The 18950-nt window shown below is 39.9% G+C and overlaps 1 protein-coding gene and 1 long non-coding RNA gene across 2 annotated transcripts in view; one reads left to right on the top strand and one right to left on the bottom strand.

Annotated features, from left to right (window-relative positions):
• The window catches only part of LOC117952843, a 13677-nt gene extending 3468 nt beyond the window's left edge, over positions 1-10209 (bottom strand). The window contains exons 1-2 of the long non-coding RNA XR_004658518.1: positions 10199-10209; positions 9461-9466 (exon numbers count right to left, since the gene is read on the bottom strand). This is a non-coding gene — a long non-coding RNA (uncharacterized LOC117952843). The remainder of the gene's footprint in view (positions 1-9460; positions 9467-10198) is intronic.
• Positions 1-18950, top strand: part of cntnap5a (contactin associated protein family member 5a) — a 95470-nt gene that overhangs the window by 46308 nt on the left and 30212 nt on the right. Inside the window, exons 8-13 of the mRNA XM_034885411.1 lie at positions 1306-1573; positions 7047-7190; positions 7309-7468; positions 11530-11636; positions 13846-13965; positions 17686-17886. Coding sequence (XP_034741302.1) covers positions 1306-1573; positions 7047-7190; positions 7309-7468; positions 11530-11636; positions 13846-13965; positions 17686-17886 — 1000 coding nt within the window. The remainder of the gene's footprint in view (positions 1-1305; positions 1574-7046; positions 7191-7308; positions 7469-11529; positions 11637-13845; positions 13966-17685; positions 17887-18950) is intronic.

Genomic DNA, 18950 nt, shown 5'->3' with positions numbered 1-18950 from the left:
CTGAGATGTTCTGCCATTTTGGTTTGGAACAAATTAAAGGCATGGTTTCATCTTTGAATCTATCCTCATCCACATACTGCTTTGGAGTTTTGGAGTTTAGACAACCTCTGAACCCAATAGACTATTGCAGGCAAAATGAATCTTTATGAATTTCTTTAATTTACAGGGAAGTGCTTAATGACAAGGAAAATAAAAAAAAGTGTTGTAGGGGTTGTTTGGATCTTTTCAAGTGTGGTTGTATGAGGTACTTCTCCATAGTCAGTGTGTTAGCTGCAGTAGACCGGCACGCCCCCGGTTTGGGGAATATATTAGGAATATTGTTAGCACTTTACCTTGCTAGACAGCCCTTTCCAATAGGGAATTGAAGGCGTTCTTTAGGCTCTCTCTTTAAAGCCTCCAGACTCCTTTTGACAAAAACAGTCATTTTACAACGCAGGACATGGAAGTTGTTGGTCTACCACTGCCTCAATCAGGTAAGATCGTCTGTATTATTATATGACTTTTATGTTTTTAAAGGCTTAGTTTAGATTCACCAAATTCAAATAATAGTACAAGAAATTTGAGGTGAAATTACTGTTTTTGTCAAAAGGAGTCATGTGGCTTTGTACAGAACATAGACAACAGCTTCAATTCCCCGTCAGAAAAGGCTCTCTAAAAGCAAGGTAAATCTGTCAAAATATTGTACATATAGCGTAGGATCTTGACTGATATTGATTATTTATAACAATTCTCATATCTGGATGGGAAATATGGTGCTACCTCCAGCAGACGATTATCTTAGCTAAGCACAAATACTGGAAATGGAGAAACCGCTGCCTGGTTCTTTTCAAAGGGCTAGCTGTTTCCAGTATTTGTGCTAACCATTGCCTTGATCCTACTTTATGGACAGAAATGAGAGTGGCATTGATCTTCTTATTCAACTCTGCAAAAAACAAGTATTTCCCCCCCCAAAAAAAGATTATTACTATTCTTTTAAGAATTGAATATGTTTAGCATGAATTACAAAATGAGGCATACCTTTTGTATCATTCTTAAGAATTTATATTCTCATTTATTCATCAGGTTACAAATTGCTGCTGATGATAAACTGATTTTTCAATTTAAATGGTGGAAGCCGACATGTAATTATTTTGGTTGGGTTTTTGCACATGATTCGTTAAACATCTGTTCCCTTTTTTTGTGTGCCCATCAACATGACATTTATTTCCAGGCATGTCACAATGAACTTCCCGTGAGACCAACTTGCCCTAACATGTAGCTGGAGATGCATGTAAATCTGTGTCCCTGGGTTTTGTCGTCCTCCAGGGCAATGTGACCTTCTCGTGTTCGCAGCCCCAGCTGGTGTCCTGCACCTTTCTGAGCTCCAGCAGCAGCTTCCTGTCGCTTCCGTCAGCAGCATCTGCTACGGGGGGTTTCTCTGTTCGCTTCCAGTTCAGGACCTGGAACCCGGACGGGCTGCTGCTCTCTGTGCAGCTGAACCCGGAGCCCCGCAGGCTGGAGCTGCAGATCAGCAACAGGCGGCTGCAGCTAACCCTCCACAGCTCAAGACAACCCAAAGCAGAGGTCTCTGTTGGTGAGTCACACAGACTAAATAGAAACACATGAAAATGTGGATCGGATAACCGTGTTTGTAAGGACTGTCCCTGTTTCTCACAGGCCAAAGTCTAGCTTTTCTGCTTTATATAGTGTGCAAACTGAAAACATTTTTAAAGCTACTGTGTGTCTGTGTGTGTGTGAGTGTGTGTGTCACACTTGTATGCCTTGTCTGTTTTTGTTGATTGTTGTGTGTGTGTTCCTTGTGTGTTTCTATGAATGCTTTGTTATAATGTGAATGTCGTTTTAAATGTAAAGCACTTTGGGTTTACGTGTAATGAAAAGTGCTATTCAAATCAAATTTGACATTGACATTATGTGTTTGGTTATGAAAAGGAGCTCTGTTGTGAAGGAATAATGATGATTTAGTGGATTTGATCATTTCCACAGATCAGTTCCCATTTAACCCACACAAGCAGATCATTTACACATACAGTATTATACCGTAAGCTACATAAAGCAGTGTACATCTTCCAAATTTGCACTGCAGTGGATGAAAATAGTAAGTTTACGGGGGGTTTTGTCAGTAAAGGCAGGGAAAAAGAGGAAGGAAATGCATACAACGCATTTAAAAGCTCAATGACAAACACAATGTGTGTTATAAGACTTGGATTTTTCCATTTGACCCATCTCCTATCCGCCAGCATGGAGGGGCCAGGATTCATGACCTATGTTTGGGCTTCACTTTTAAAGTATATGCATCAACCCCTGACTAACACTGAATGTTACCATAACTTTTGTTTGTTTAGAAGAAAAAATCCATCTTTAAGTGAACCACTGACTTGTTTTTCAGACTTAATTAAAAAACCTTACACATCTCAAATAAACCCGGAGACCTATAATCTTAAACTTGACTTTAGAGATGAGTTCACTGGCGTTTCTTTTTTACATAGTACTTGTTTGGAACATGAGACTAACACATCCAGATACCAGATGATCATGCCGACAGCGTAACTCCACCTGGCTGCTTGTTTTAGTTCTTCAGGAAAGACGGTGCTCTAATCCGCGATGCAGAGACAAAATATGTTGGCTTGCGCAAGTAATTTCATCTGATTTACTTTTAGCCCCCTTTTTCCTCAACAAACTCCAAAAAGTTTTTGGAATTCCTCTGAGAGAGAGAAAAATCCTCCGTATTAAATTGCTTAGCAAATATAATACAGATAGCCGTGATTGTTTTGGGGAAGCCAGACTTTCAGCAGATGGTGGGCTGCAGGGAAATATAGATGGAGAAGAGAACCGCAGCTAAGGGACGATATTCCCTTTGATATAATTTACCTCAAGCTGTATTTAATTATCTGCACTAGGGACAAACTGCCTCTGAGCAGCAACACATGAGGAGTTTGACCTGGAGTCCGCTTGTTGATGGTAATTACAATGCATAAGTAAACATTTCACTGCTAATTAATTTAGCGTATGAGAGTCTGATATTAGTTTGATAGGAATTGACTCGTATTACTTATTTTCATTAGGGTTCCATGGTTTTTCTTCCTCCTTGGGTGGAGGTCATAGCTGGAATTAGTATTGAGCAAGAGCTCTGATAGCATCTTGGTTACAAATTCAGGCAGCTCATTTAGCTACTCAGCACAGAGGCCTGTAACATTTCTAAACCTTCAGAGCGATAAGCCCTCGGATCTAGTCTGTAAATGTGATTAATACGCAGATTTATGCCGCGTGAATGTGCTGCATTAAACACAGATATGGGGGGTACATTCCTTAATTTCATTAGAACTCCCAAAGTAATGCTTAAAAGGGCTCATAATACTTGGTGCAGCTGGAAATATTCTCTATGATGAATGTGCTGAATCCCAACCAACAGTGAGATCCAAGCAGAGGAAAGTGGACTCACTGCTGGTACATCTGTATGTTCCTGTGGTGCGTAAAGATCAGCTGGGTCAGTACACATGAGTGTGCAGAGCTAAGGGTTGTTTAAAGTTAAAAGAGTTACCTGTAGTGTAGTCTTGCCTCCTCCGAAGTGCGCTGAAGGAGGAGGGTCTGGCAAAGCATTTTAAGATGGGAGGAAAACGTGCTCTGGTTTAATGGCAATTCTTTAAACCAATGGGAATTGTCATTGGCAGTGCAAAACTCCGCACAGGGCCGCTGCAAATACTCATGCAAGAGAAAAGTCAGATTGGACAGATATTCTAGCTAGCTGTCTGGATTTACCCTGCAGAGATCTGATTAACACTCAAAAGGAGTCCGCATTAATCCACCGAATTTAAACTTCCCACACAAAGAAAGCAGAAGGAAATAGAAAATACATGCATTCCGCGGAATTTCCTGTGGCACCAGGGCAATCCCGGAAGTGGAACATCAAGGATAATATCCACAACGTTCCACTTCCAGGATTGCTCCTGTTGCAGCAGGAAATTCCGCCGGATGTCCTTCCTTTGCAGCGGCATCGTGGCTCCGTCCTGAGCTCTGCGCCATAACGATTGTCCTCGGTTTAAAGAAATGCCAATAAACCAGAGCACGATTGTCTCTTATCCCGGAATGCTGTGCGGCCTAGCCAGACCCTCTTTCGTAGCGCTGTGCAGGAAGGTCTAGCAAAGTGAGACTACTTGTAGTGTGCAGCTTAATCTTTTTCAGCTGCAAAATCGGCTGTTCCGTATGCATTCTGAGCTCTCTGAACACCCAGGAAATAAGGGAAGTTGTGAATCTCAAACTGAGGTACTCAATTAAAAAGTCAAGTCATAGTCATGTATTGTAGTATTCTAACATTTCTCCCCACTCTCATCCCCAGGCTACTCCCCAATACTGCCAACTGCCTCACAGCAATGTCAAATGACGTGTAGAGGAGATGGCTCGGTGCAATCAGTAAACGGAACTGCAGGCCACGCCAAAGTTTTTGCAAATATTTGAAATTCTTCCATATGTAACCTTTTTCTGTTCAGTTTTATTGAACTCATCACTCCATTGTTTTCTTTTCAGTTTGACGAGTAGACAATACAACAGCTTAAGGAGAAATGCAATTGGACCTGTTTGATAAAGTGCTGTACTCGAGCTAAGTGCATGAGAGTGTTAATGTGGAAAGAATATTGATCCGTGTCTTCCTCTGCTCGGCCCAGAAATGATCTGCGCCTCAAGTATAGTCTTAATTTTCTCACAAGCAAAGTTAAATTCAAGCCAGGGGGTACACAAGTGTCAGCGATGGGTGACAACATTCACAATGAGCTTTTGTTTCATTCACTATACTCTGCATCTACAGCTAGTTGGAGTTGTCAAGGACTTGAGGCTGCTGCCACTGCAGTAATGACATGAAGCTGTCACATGAAACTGTGTTTTTCCTGGAGGCAGCAGTGGTGCTCACAGACGTTGTCTCAGACACAGGAAGAATAGGCAAATATATTTGCAAGTTGCTGGTGCGATACAAAAAAAACACATTAGATCTGTATCCTAGATACATATAGTACCTTGAATCTTCAAGCTTGGCTACCAGCCGGTCAGCATGGAGATCATGAAATATATATGGGCTGAAGGGGGGGGGGGGGGTATCCTACTGATACTCGCCAGTAGTCCCTCGTGGCTACACTGCTCATTCCATGAAACAGACAATGGAGTGGAGAAAGATATGCCAATGGCACTCACAGTCATCTGGGATAAATGGCTTTCTGGAAGTGACAGGCATCATTGGACAGTGAGTGAAATGCTTAAGTTTTCCCAAGAGCCTGGACGGATCTAATTTTAGACTAACTAAAAAATAAAAATAAAACTCCCTGTGTGCACTCCGTGACCACCTCGTCCCCTCTGAGCTCCCAAGCCACAGCACAGCTCAATCTGGATGCTAATTGAGTCTGCGCCTAACACATTCAGAATGGAGGGGTGACTCAGTAATTTCCATTCAATAGCTGCCATTGTCTTCTTAAAAAGCTCCAGCTCTGTTAGATGAGCTGTCACTGTCAATTTAAGAAAAATGGTTTGCAGATTAAGCTGAGTTGGCTAACTTCTTGACTATTTGTGGGTTTATCAGATATTTTAAAGACCGAAGGTTCTTTTACTGATTATCAGATGGTTTTCCCTCCCAAGTAACCAAATACAAAAGTATTAAGCACAATTTATAATAGGAAGATTTGGGCCAGTTTAGTCCTTTTTTTAGAAAACCATGCAAGAAATTTGCCTAAGGAGCAGGAGGGTGATTATACAGTGGGAAGTTAGTGGGTAAAAGTGATTTGGTTGGTTAAAAAAGTGGGTTCTTACCTGTTGCCATGTGTCTCACATCTAAAACATGCCTGCATCATGTTTGATATGAACATTATAGATTTGTATCTTAATCTGAAGTAACTAACAACTATAGCTAACAAAAAATTGCAGTGTAAAGTGTAAGTAAAAAGCACAATCATTCCCTCTGAAATGAGTAGGCCTACAGTACAGTTAGGACTAAGTTCATAGTTGTTTTACACCACTGGCAGAAAATGCAACTTTAGTATTTGTCAATAATATTTAAAGGAGAATTCCGGTTGATTCCAACACAAAGCTCTGTTGTCTGTAAGTATGGAGTCCTGTCAGTAGAGAGAAAAACTAAACCAATCGGTGCAGCCTTCACAGTGTTATCCTCCTGCTAGCGTTAGCACCCAACATGCTTTAACAGGGCAAGTTTTAAACGTGTTTTTAGCTACCTAACATGTTGGAAATATCATTCCAAGTGCCTACCCATGTGCAATGATTCCTTCTGAGTGAACACAGTAAATCTGACCGCTGTAGATGTGAAAGAAATGCATGAAAGTTGTGCTATTTCAACTTGGTTTAGTTCCTGTGTTGATACTGCAAGGAGAGCTTCAGGACCGTCTACAAATTACAACACCAAAAAGAAATACAAACATGTTTTCAAAAATAAGCACATGCTTATTTTTTTTTAAGTAAGTTCTTTAGTTCAACTAGCAGGAGACAAGTTATAGTAAGGTTATAAGTGAGGATATCACGATGTAGACAGCCTAGATTGTTTTAGTTTTTCTCTCTACTGGCAGCACTCAAAATGTACAAACAAGAGCTACATGTTGAAATCAACCGGAATGCTCCTTTAACAAACAGAAAGAAAGCTGGCATTATTTGTCTTTATTTACACATTAACTTCCTCTAATAACTAATAAAATATGCAGTATGAATTCTGTTGTGAAATAGTGACAGAGTGAAAGGCGGAGATATTTTTGGGGATCTGATGGCACCTATACTTAAAGATTAAATGTGAATCTCGACTAATCCCAAATACAGGGCAACCAATAATAAACTCTCATGTTCTCCTGTGACCATTGTTGTCTGCTGCCCACAACTAACAAAGGTGGCTGCCAAGAAAACAATACAACTATGACTTTATCACACTCAGATGACCCAGAGTGCAGCAGTAAAAAAAATCTTCCCAGCCTTCAGGTCCACGGGGAAATGGGAACAATATTTTTTCTATGCTACAGTCCATTAGACTGCCATTTCACTGAGGCTTAATGTAAAATGTTCTTATTTAGGTCCCAGAGTCAGCGATGGTCTGTGGCACTCTGTGAGTCTCAACACGAGGAATCTACAGATCACTTTGGCTGTGGACAGTGAGCCGTCCTCCTCCATTGAACTGTGGGAAGAGCTGGAACCAAGAGGCAACCTTTACTTTGGAGGTAGTGGATTCTCACAATGCAATATTATGAATTATTTCTCTTCAACACACTGTAAAATAATATTTCTTGAAAGGTTCATAGGGCATGTGTGGTAAAAGGTTGTGTCATTTTCATCCAGGCTGTCCCACCGTGGACTGTCACTACTTGACTCCAGCCTTCCAGGGGTGTGTGCGGCTCATTGTCATCAACAGCCAGCCGATGAGTCTCAATCAGGTTCAGCAAGGCTTGCTGGGAAATTATAATGACCTTCAGTTTGACACCTGCAACATAAGAGACAGGTAAAATAGTTCAAAATGTCACATTCACACTTTGATTTAATGAGAGGAGTTCTAACAAAGAACCTATAGAACACTCTGACATCCAAGAGTAAAAATCGGTCAAACATAAAAATCTTTGAAAAAATTTTATCATCCAAGTTGGCAGCTGAGACTTATTCATACCCACATTGTTAATTTGTGGATTGCAGTCTGTTGTCTGCAGAGCTGACTGAAAGTCACTGACATCTTGTCCTATAGAGACAAACACGCTGACAGGATCATCCAATTAAATTGCAACCGAAAACTCTGCAACACCTTCACTGGCAGAGGACTATGCTAACAAGCTGCTCCCTGCTGTCCTGTGTGGCATCCCTCCCTATCCATATCCCTCATTACCCTGCACAGCTGTGGGCCCTGCGAACGGGATTTGGAGACCTGCAAGCTCCAATGAATGTCTGCATGTGGCTTGGAACATGAACGAGACAAACATGCAAACTGCAGTTTTTTTTCCCTTGTGTTTCCCCCGAGGACAATCTCTTCTTTGTTGAAGTACCTGCTTTCTAGTCCACAATGTTCGCTGTCGGAAGATATGCAAACACAACGGTGATGCCATTCTGCTGTATCAGTAGGCAGAGGAATGCACTGCAGGAAATGACAGAACGATGGATTGAGATGTTACCTTTTGCCCAAGTTAAGATGCATGAATCTTTTCTTTTTTTTAAACGTAATACATTGATGGACGAGTGCAAAAGTGGTTTGGCAATGGGGGTGAAATAGAGAAAACTTTCAGGAGTAAGAAGATCAAGGAGATGAAGGCACACTTAATTAATCCCTGGAGGAGAAATTTAATTATTTTGTGTTTTTTACTTTGCAAACACGCACACACTCGCCTAAAAATACACCCAAATGGCATGCACAAAAAGGAAATGTACACATGCATTTATGTGTGGAGAGATGTCAGAACAAGGGGGCTGCCTTATATTCAGTGGAGGGTTTGGTGCCTTGCTCAAGTGCACCTCTGTAGTCTGGCACTGGGAACTCTCAAGCTACCAGGACAGACTCCATATTTGTTCCGAGCTGGACTTGAATTGGCAACCCACCAGTTCCCCCCAAGTCCACATGGACTGAAACTGTCTTCACTAAATGCTAACTTTAGCTGTCTGTCATTTGGTGCTGGGCAGGACGCGTACAGTGAATATATCAGAGTTTCTTCAGTTGTTAGAAACGGCTGTCTGTTGCAGCTGGAAAAAACGCTAATGAGAGCAATGAGCCAGTCATCAAGATTAAAAAGCTCTGCAGTGCTAAAATAGTGATAATTCTCTGTGGGTTTGTCATAACAGATAACCGCTCGCGCATCACATGTAGTCATTTCAACTATTAATAAAAAAAGTATGGATTTTGGAGCTTTAAGAGTTGAGAAAACCTCTGCTGTATGTTACTGTTAAATCAAACAAGCTCTGAAATCAAAATTTGAAATTATTACAAAAGTATTACAAAACATTGTAATACTTTTTCTGCCACTGCAGAACTTATCTCATAAAAAAAGATGCAAGCATAATGTGTGTGATGTTTCCTATAAAAGAAACGACCCATGCATTATGCAGTACATGTAGAAACAAAGAAACTTGTGCAGAGCTAAAATAAAATGTGTGAGCGGGTGAAATTATTCACGTGTTTCTTTTTGATGTGCAGTTGATGTCTTTGCAACATCCTGTGCTGCAATCTGTTGTGAGGACATGACACATGTGAGGCTGCTGCACTCAGCTTTGTTGTTGGCCATTGCATCTTTTATATGAACTTTCATTTCACTCTCCGTAGCCTATTCAATGACCCCTGAGTATGAGTAAATTAACTTTTATCAGAGGTAATCTTTAATCTTTTTTATTCTGTGGTTAATTAAACATTGAAGCTCAATTTATGGTCAGTGTGCATTTAAGTGTGCTGGCTACTGTAATTCCATGACCTGTAAGGGCACCCATGAACACACAAAAGATAGCATGAGGGTAATTAAACCAACAGCTGCAACCCTATCCATGTTGCGGCTGGCCCCGCTCCGCTGCAGTTAATAGGTGAGAGATGAAAGTGTATGAAATTATAGATGCACGCTTGAAAGGCTGGCAATTATGTGAAACTGAAGGAGGCTTGAGGATGGGACTATTAATCAGAAGAGTTCGGTTTGAAGTTTCTGTGAAGCGCTCATTGTGGTAAAATCCCATTACAGGCATTCTAGTCTGAAGGTGACAGTAATGCTTTTATTTTTAGAGAATCGCTGCAACGTGTCAGCTTTTTTTCAAACTCAGACAAGGGCACGCACAGTATCACACATCATTTCACAGTTGTTTAGGATTTTTAATGAAACATGAATAACCAGCAAATTAGTCTTCCGGGTGAGTTCCAAAACTTGTGTTCATAATTGCATACAAAAGAAAAAAAGGGAAGGGGTCTTTCAGTACTGATAAATAAAAGATCAGGTTTGCAAATACTTTCAAAGGAAGTAGCTTTATTGGTGCCTAATACAAATGCCTTGGAGGTTTGTGTGATCCTTTGTTTTGCTGTCAAAATTTTTTTTTGTTTTGTGCCGCTACTAATGGCTATATTTGTTCCGAAAGTATCAAAGTGCTGGAAAATTGGCAAACTTTGAAGATGAAAGTGTAGTATAAGGAAACCATAGCTGCAACAGTGATTCCATTAGTCCACTGACAGGAAAATTAACTATTTTTAAATTGTTTTGATAAGCAATTCTAAGGTTACAGCTGTTTAGACTTGATCATGTGCGTCTGTTTTATAAACCTAATCACAATGTTTGTTTGCAATATCTTCTGGGTAGAAGCCTTCAACGGCGCTGAGCAAACAGGCGACGATGAATAACTGGATTTAATTATCTAACATGCATGTTGGATGCTTTCGTTTGTCAACGTTAGGTCGGAGGCCTAATTTACCTTTTGGGTCACCCTCTCTCACTGGCCCCAAGCACCAAACCTGGGGGGACAGGGTCTTCTCTGTTGCTGCCCCCTCCCTCTGCAACTCTCCCCCTTAACACCTTAGACTTTCAATATTGCCTACTGACTAAACCCTTGTTTTCAAACAGAAAAACATTTGACATTTTTGTCCCTTTTTCAGACTTTTAGTTTTAGTTTTTACTAACACCACCTTACTACCACTAGTTGTACACTACTTTTTAGAATTCATGGTCAATAACCCTCATTTATATAGAATTATAAATACTATTTGTGTTAAAATAGCAGAAATTATGAATTCTTTTGATTATTAGTTAAGATCAGAGAAACGGACAGGTGAGTTTACTCAGGAATGAAAGTGATCAACTGTATTTGCAAAAAGCGTTGTAAGGACTCCAATCCATTTTTTTGTGGTAATTTGGTTAAAAAGAAACACATATTTCAAAAATAGACATTTTTTAAAGGGGTCAAATTTGACCCGAGCACAACAGGTGGGTTAACCGCATTCAAACCCCAGCTCTTTAAATCTGCTTTTAACTTGTAACCAAACTGTTTCCATTTGTTTGCTTTTTTATCCTACTTCTATACTGCTTTGCTTCATTTTAATATCTATCTCTAGTTGTAACTCTTTCTGTTGTACTGATTTGAAATTTTCCTTTGTCTTTACTTTGTAAATTGCCTTTGAGAATCTTTTAAAGCGCTAAACAAAATAAATATATTATTATTATTATTATTTCAACAAAGCTTTAATTAAAAAAATTGGATTAAATACATAATACAAAACTTTTCAGTGTTCATCCAAACACCTTCATCAGTTGTTTAGTGTGCACAGGAAGTAACTCTGGTCTTAATACACAAGGCAGTCACATGATCGTATGGCATGATGTCACATGACCATTTGTGTTGCCAGAGAAGATGGTGTCCCAGCAGCTTCAGATGATGTAGTATTGCTCCTTTTTATGAAGTAAAAGATCTAAATACTTCTTCCACCTTTTCCGGTTAGACAGCATTTGTGTTGTTTCTTTGTTTTCATATCCACTCTCAAAAACGTTAATTGATTTATCAAGAAAGTGATGAAAATAATCTGCTGATATTAAACTGTTGTGGGGGTGTTGTTTTTTGCAGATGCCTCCCTAACCTGTGTGAACATGGAGGACGCTGCTCTCAGACGTGGAGTTCCTTTTCTTGCGACTGTTCAGGAACTGGATACTCAGGAGCGACCTGTCACAACTGTGAGCAGTTCTTTGCACTTTCAATTCTTCACCTAGTCTCAAACCTGCTATTACACCCTCTGCTCCCCTTCATATATTCTAGGTCTACTGAGCTGTGTCATTTGATTCAGCATACACATCTTTACCTGTCTTGCTCATTGCTTCATTCGATTTGTGCAACTGAGAGGCAAAGCAGAAACTGGTCTTGCTTTAAACCGACGTGACGTTCATCATTTGCTGGAATTCTGGCTTTTAAATTTTAAAAAAAATAGTATTCTTTACTTTATCCTTAAATAACTTATGGCTGACTTAAGATCTACATGTAAGAGTTTTTCCTTACGGGTGTCATTTTTAGATGCTCTGCAACATCCCTTTGATTTTTGCTGTGGAGATGGCTGTTGGAAACTATATGTGTGAAATTCCCCTCCTCCAGAATCCTGATTTCTTGTTTATATGCAGGCAACACGGTTTTCTTTGCATGTTGGAGGAAACCTGACAGATACGAGCATCAACTGAATTAGAAATAGGCACATTTATCTCAACTCAACTGTCATTAACTTTGCCAAAAAAAGAAAACACAAAAAAAATTTCATCTAGAGCTCAGTCTTGTATCTAAAACTTGAGTTTGTGAAACCAATTGGCTATGGGAAGAACGATACTTGGTGCTGAGGGTATAGTTTCTTATTAAGCCTTTCCAAAACCAGAAAATACAAAAGTAAAAGTGGTAGGAATGGATGAAAAGATGTTTTTATTGCTCTGTTGTAACCTCAAACATGTACCTTAGCTGATTAGCTTACTAGCTGCATTAAATCCAAAGGCTAAAGCGTTTTAAATTACTTTGTGTTTGACAATGCCATAGCAGATCCGCTGTAAAGTATTTCCCCACAGTTTGGAAGCTGGTCCTGGATGCTACTACATCACAGTACACAAGGTCATTTTAGCAGCTCTGCCCTTCTCTTTATTCAATCTTGGCAGGTTTATAGCAACTCCAGATCCAAACTCGTTATCCAAGATAGCGATGCATTCCCCAAAACACATTGGCTATCTCCATCCTAAAAGTCCTATAGAAGCCCTGTATGTTAAAATCAAAACACATTCTTTGAAAATGCATACAATATAGAATACATCTAAACACTGTCTTGTTTCAAATTTTAACAGACAAACAAAGTTATGTTATAATTGAAATAAGATTATTTTTGTTCATCATATCATGAGCTGGCACTCACCTTCTCCTCAGTGCAATGAAAGAGCCATGCAGTTTCTTTGTTCCCATGTCTACATGGATCATCCGCTGGTGAGGATGCTGACCTTTTGCCTGGGAACTGTTAGCTTTAGCCACAGCCTGCTATCATTGGAGAATGTAGTCATCAGGTGCATATTCAAGACCCATTTACAGGGATCAGCCAGAATTCAGATTGGACAGATAGTTTGGCTGTCTGGATTTACCCTGCAGAGATCTGAGAAGCAGTTAACAATAGTACTCATACATCCACCAAATTTAAAATTACAACACAAAGAAAGTGGAAGGAAACGGATACAGGATGCATACAGACTGCACAAAGACTACACAACTTTTAAAGCCTTTGAAGCAACAGTGTGTAGCAGCTAGCGGCGAGGTTGCAGATTGCCCTCACATCTCCCTTTCCAAAAGTGTAGTGAAAGCAATGGTGGCCTTCAGGTAACGTAAATATGCAAAAGGCCCTCCCTAAAGATAGTGTTTGGTTATCCGTATATAAATGTGAAGGGCTCACACAACAATTCTTTCAGGTGATTATACACTAATAAAAACTCAGTTAGGAATATCGTGTTCCATTTCTAGCATTTCTAGATTTTCTAGGTCCCTCAAAATTTTAGACACACATGGTTTTAACTGGACAGTGAACACAAAATGTTATAGTGAATCCATTCTGATCAGACCTTACCATAGTCATATATAGAGTAGCAGTAGCAGTAGTAGCAGTAGTAGTAGTACATAACTGTTGTTTCCACAAAGGAGTGGTTGCTGTGCCATAATCTGCATTAGAGAAAAAACTGCTAAAAGGTATATATAGATAGAACAGAAACATATGTCATCAACACTTTTTTTTAAAGTATGAAAACAAAAACTTATAAACAGTTCATAAATAAAGATAGATCTTTTTGCAGAAAGCTCCGCAAGGAGAAAACTGTTAAAGCGTGGGCTGATTCTTGGAGAAATAACTGATCTGTGTCCCCATTCTGCTTCTTCCAGCCATCTACGAGTCGTCTTGTGAGGCCTACAAGCTGATTGGCAGCTCCTCTGGCTTCTACTCCATTGATCCAGATGGGAGCGGTCCCCTGGGGCCCGCACAGGTATACTGCAACATGACAGGTAAGATCATTGTAATTCACACGTTGTCACCTCTGCCCTTTTTGAGTTCCACTGAGAACTGGTAGAAAGCTCAGAGTAAAGGGTTCACTCACTTAGAGATTGCACTGCATCGATCCATACCACCACGGCAATGTGACAGTTTACGATCCAGTAAGAAATTGTTACGGCCACTCGGTGCAGTCCCTGAGAGTTAAGAACATATCTATGGGAATCAATGTCTTGTGTAAATGTCCATATGATTACACTGCAACATGTTAGTATCTCCGAGTGCTTTCACGTCTAATCTCTTTGGGCTGTTTAAAATAAACCCCATTTGGGATTGTATAAATGCGGTTTAGCAAGCTCTGGTGCGGACCAAACAACAGCAGGGTTTAGATTTGGCTTCCAAGAAGATTCTGGTGCCGTTCTTTTTTGTGGTATGAAAGGAAACAAACCAACCACTGCATTATATAACACTTGTTTTTCAAAAGCTGAATTACCTTTAAACCCATCTTGCTGATTGTGAACTTTTCCTGTAGCGAGTCTTTAAGCCTAGTATGAATTCATGTAAATCTGTTGGTAACCATGGTAACACTAACTGTATGCACGTCAGCTTGTGAGTGTGGGGACTTCTATTAAGTCCATTAAATTGGAAGTGAAACTTTCTGTACAAAATGCCAGTTTTTTTGCCATCTGTTTGCCATTAATCATTACATGCAGTCTAATAATACTTACAATGCTTGGAGTTTTTTTCTCTGTGTGCTCTTTGTGACACCAGAGAACATACTGTACATGTACACATGAAAATCATTAAAGTGCTGGATGACCTGCTGTCAGTCCCTAGAAAGACTCCCTCCCCCTTCCTCCCTCCACCGTGGGTCCTGATGTTTACTCTGAGAAGGAACTGAACTTCAGATGTGAAGCACCCTTAAACAGAAATGACAAGATAAAAACAAGCCTCCAGCTAAAGCATGAAAAGTCGTCCTGCCTTATCCTCTCGTTAAAGAAAAAACAAGTTATCAAAGTACCTCCCACAATTTATACAACATGCCACAAGAAGCATCTTTAGCTTTGCAGGTTTTACTGAAATCGTGCATGTGAGAGTTATGGCTCTTTAAAACTCAAATGTGTCACAATTTAACAAGCGGACAAGTCTAAAGCCCCCCCTTGTGGCCTCTAGAGGCTGCAATTTACATTAAAGCATTGGGTCATTAAAGTCAAAAGGGTTAATCCCCTTGGGAGCACTAATCTGCTCAGTAAATTTCATGGTGGTCTGCCATTAAATTATGAGATATTTTGTCTGCTGACATTTTACTTAGTGTGGTGCAATAAAAAAATAAGTCTGACATAAAAAGACATTTCTCAATAAAATCCACAGCAATTTGCACATCAGATTTGGATTTTCTTATGCATAACTTGTGATTTTGACCTGCTTGTGGTGCAAAAATCCGGATTTAACCACCACCGTTAGGATTACCATGAATATCCACGTGCACAATTATTTCCCATTGACTTATGAAATGTCATGTCCTCGATTTGTGTTTCTCAAAGTGACCTCTTGTTAAAGGAAAAGGGAAAATAAGGGTGAGGGGTCAATACAATCATTAAAAAGAATGCACAAATATCCATACTAAATTTATGTCTGTATAGTCTAGTATAGTCTGTTTACATTCCCATTTGGCCTTTAATTATTTACAGTGTACAATGAGTATACGGTAATTTGGCAGAACCATTCGATTTTTTAAGTTTAAAGTGACGAAACAATGGTCTTTTGAAATTGGAAACTTGGACCTTTCACCATAAAGCTCCATCACACCTGCTGTATCAGTGTGATCTTCTGACGGCTAGGACACAATTTTCTCTGTATCACCTCAACAATCCCCTAAGATGTGACATTTGACAGACAGGGAACTGGACACAACCTGATACACGGCCCTCATGACACGCAGGACAAAACACATTCAGTTAAGTTTTGACACTGTGGAGACAGTATTCATCACTAGGCTGTCACAACTTTCTCTACTTTGTCCTTTGCAAGGTTAATGTACCGGTGACGTTATAGGGGAGAGGAGAGCGCTGCCGCCTCTCCTCTCTGGCATTATGTGTTTTCAGTCTTCCCCTCACAAAGCTGAATTGTTCAGCAGTAGATATGCCTCTACTTGACCTCAATTAAGGAATCTATTAGAAATGTAAATAGCTTTAAGCCTGACAACCTGATGTGAATAATCACAAACTGGAAAGGGGATTTTCTCCAAGGCAGTGTAAACATGAAATCCAGATAATGAAAACTAAGCGGGGATGGAAATAGAATGGATTCCTCATCTGATTTGTATTGTACAAACGCTTGACTCCCTTTTGTCTTAAGTGTCTCATACAGTAAACAGCTAATGGAGACTATTGGCTAAGAGATATTCTGCTGCGATGTGATTTTGTCTTGGAACTGTAAGGTCATCAATTAGCTTGTGGGTTGGAAACAAGTGCATCCATTAGGTTTCCAGTGATGCAACTGCAGTAACACATCAACACAGAATTACTATGAACCTTGATGAGGACATACGTACGTACATGTCCAGTATGTGACACAAATCAAAACACCCACTGTTATATCTTATTTTTTCTTTGTATCAGTTTATTCATCTTCTGTTTATTTGTGGATTTTAAGTTGAAACTTCAGACTTAAATGTGTTCATGCCAACATGTATTTAGACAGGGTGTTTACAGTGTGTTCATGCTAACAGGCTAACATGTATTTAGAGAGGGCGTGTACTGTGTGATCAATAGATTAGATTAGTTAATAATTGATTCATCCCACCGTGGGGAAATTCCCTTTTTACAGCAGCAGCAGATTCCTACAGTAAAAAGCAAAAAACAAACAAACAAATAGACACACAAACAACAGGCAAACAGACAATAAAAAAAGTGTTGAATGAATGTAAAGTGGCATTAAATAAAAAGGTATGTAAAGTGTGGTTGCAATAGTACAAAAAAAAATGCTTACAGGCTAACATGTATTTGGGCAGGGTGTTTACAGTGGGTTCATGCTAACATAGGGTGACCTGATGTCCCCTGTTTCCAGGGATAAATCCCCCGGTTTGGGTGACCTGTCCCTGTCTGGATCTGTCCCCGGAAATGTCCCCATTTTTCACTGTGACTGATAGACCCAAAATTGGAATGAAAGAAAGAAAAAATTGACCAAATTTAGCCGATAGTTGCTCAAGACAGCCTGAGCCAGAGCTGCTCAGAGCCCCTAATGACAACAGCTCTAGTGTCCCTGTTTTCAGTTTTACAAAAAATAAAAACATGACGTGTTTTGGAGGTAAATACGCTTCTGAGCTGAAAATGTCCCCGGATTTTGTCTGAGAAATCTGGTCAGCATACGCTAAAAGGCTTATAAGTATTTGGACATCGTGTGTACGGTGTGTTCAGGCGAACAAGCTAACATGCATTAGACAGGTGTTTACAGTGGGTTCTTGCTAACAGGCTTACATGTACAATATTTGGACAGAGTGTTAACAGTACAGTACTAACAGTACTAACAGGGTTACATGTATTTGGACAGGGTGTGTTCATGCTAACAAGCTAACATGTGTTTAGACAGGGTGTTTACTGTCGGTTCATGCTAAAAGGCTAACATGTGTTTAGACAGGGTGTTTAATGTGGGTTCATGCTAACAAGCTAACATGTATTTTAAGAGGTTGTTTACAGTGGGTCCATCCTAACGATACACTTTGTTTCTTTCAGAAGAGAAGGTGTGGACGGTGTTGACGCACAACAACACAACTCCAGTTACAGTTCAGGGCTCCTCTCTTTACAAACCACACATTATGAAGTTCAACTACAGCGCCTCAGCTGAGCAAATCCGTGCCATCGTATCAGGCTCAGAGCACTGCCAACAGGAAGTGGTTTACAACTGCAAGAAGTCCCGTCTCTTTAATACAAAAGGTGAGTATTATTTTCCCGCAGCAGTGTTTATGAACTGAGATTAAATCAGTGTTTAAATGTCAACAACATCTGTAAAATGCATGGACAATGACTAAATGTGTGTGTGTGTGTGTCTGCATTATAACACAGTAGTCCTATGGGTGGTCATAGAGCGCAGGACTTGAGCGGAAAATTGAAAGCCACAGTGAATGGAAATTAGAATATTTATCTTCTCTAATGAAGATATTGTTCTGCAAGCTGCTACAAATGACAACAGTCAAGTCTTGTTTTTTTTGTCGTGGACTGGGTTACCTTTTTTTTTTTTTTTACATATTTGGTAGGCCTACTTTATACCAAAAGATAATGGTACAATTGGCACATTGACACAGTACAGGATCTGCAATTGAAAATGTGCTTTTTATTTCACTTTAATAGCTGAGGCTGTACAAAGTACTGCCAGCACCCTTGGCTACATGTTGGCTGTGAAGCACACTTTTATTATATCATAAAAGGAAAAAGAAACTTTGCTGTAGTCTTTTGGTTTTGGGGACAGATTTAGCTCTACAGATGCAACTGGCTTAGTGGGAGTTAAAACTGAAAACAGTTAAAAAATGCATGGGCCTGCGTTGGTGCAGGCATGTTGCTTTGATGGTACCTTTGAGCAGGGTGAAACTACAGGTCTGCCATGGGGAGCTTGGGGGCTTTTCTTAATAAGATATGAGCTCTCCAGAAAACATGATTTGGGAAATTTTGAGGAGTTCTCTAAAATATGCTATTTTTGCCATGAATTTCAATTTTTCTGTATCTTCATCATCATGAATCATGCGTAAAATTGAGCTCTAATGTATGATTCATGAATGAGGGTGATTCATCACTAATTCACGTTAAAGGTGTAAGCGATGTTGGGTGACGTTACATCCCCCCAACCACCACCCCCAAATCCTACTTGTCGGTTATTGGCTGGAATGCTGAAACACTGTTTGTGTATGCTTTGTGGTGCAGGTGGGCACAGTTTGTTTTTGTTGCCGTTTGTAGACCCTGGACTGGTTTTTTTTACAGTGTGTTCTGGGGACAGAGAGTGAGGA

The sequence above is a fragment of the Etheostoma cragini genome, chromosome 11 (assembly GCF_013103735.1).
Source record: "Etheostoma cragini isolate CJK2018 chromosome 11, CSU_Ecrag_1.0, whole genome shotgun sequence".
Taxonomy (NCBI): Eukaryota; Metazoa; Chordata; class Actinopteri; order Perciformes; family Percidae; genus Etheostoma; species Etheostoma cragini.
This window is presented reverse-complemented; position numbering and strand designations above follow the sequence as displayed.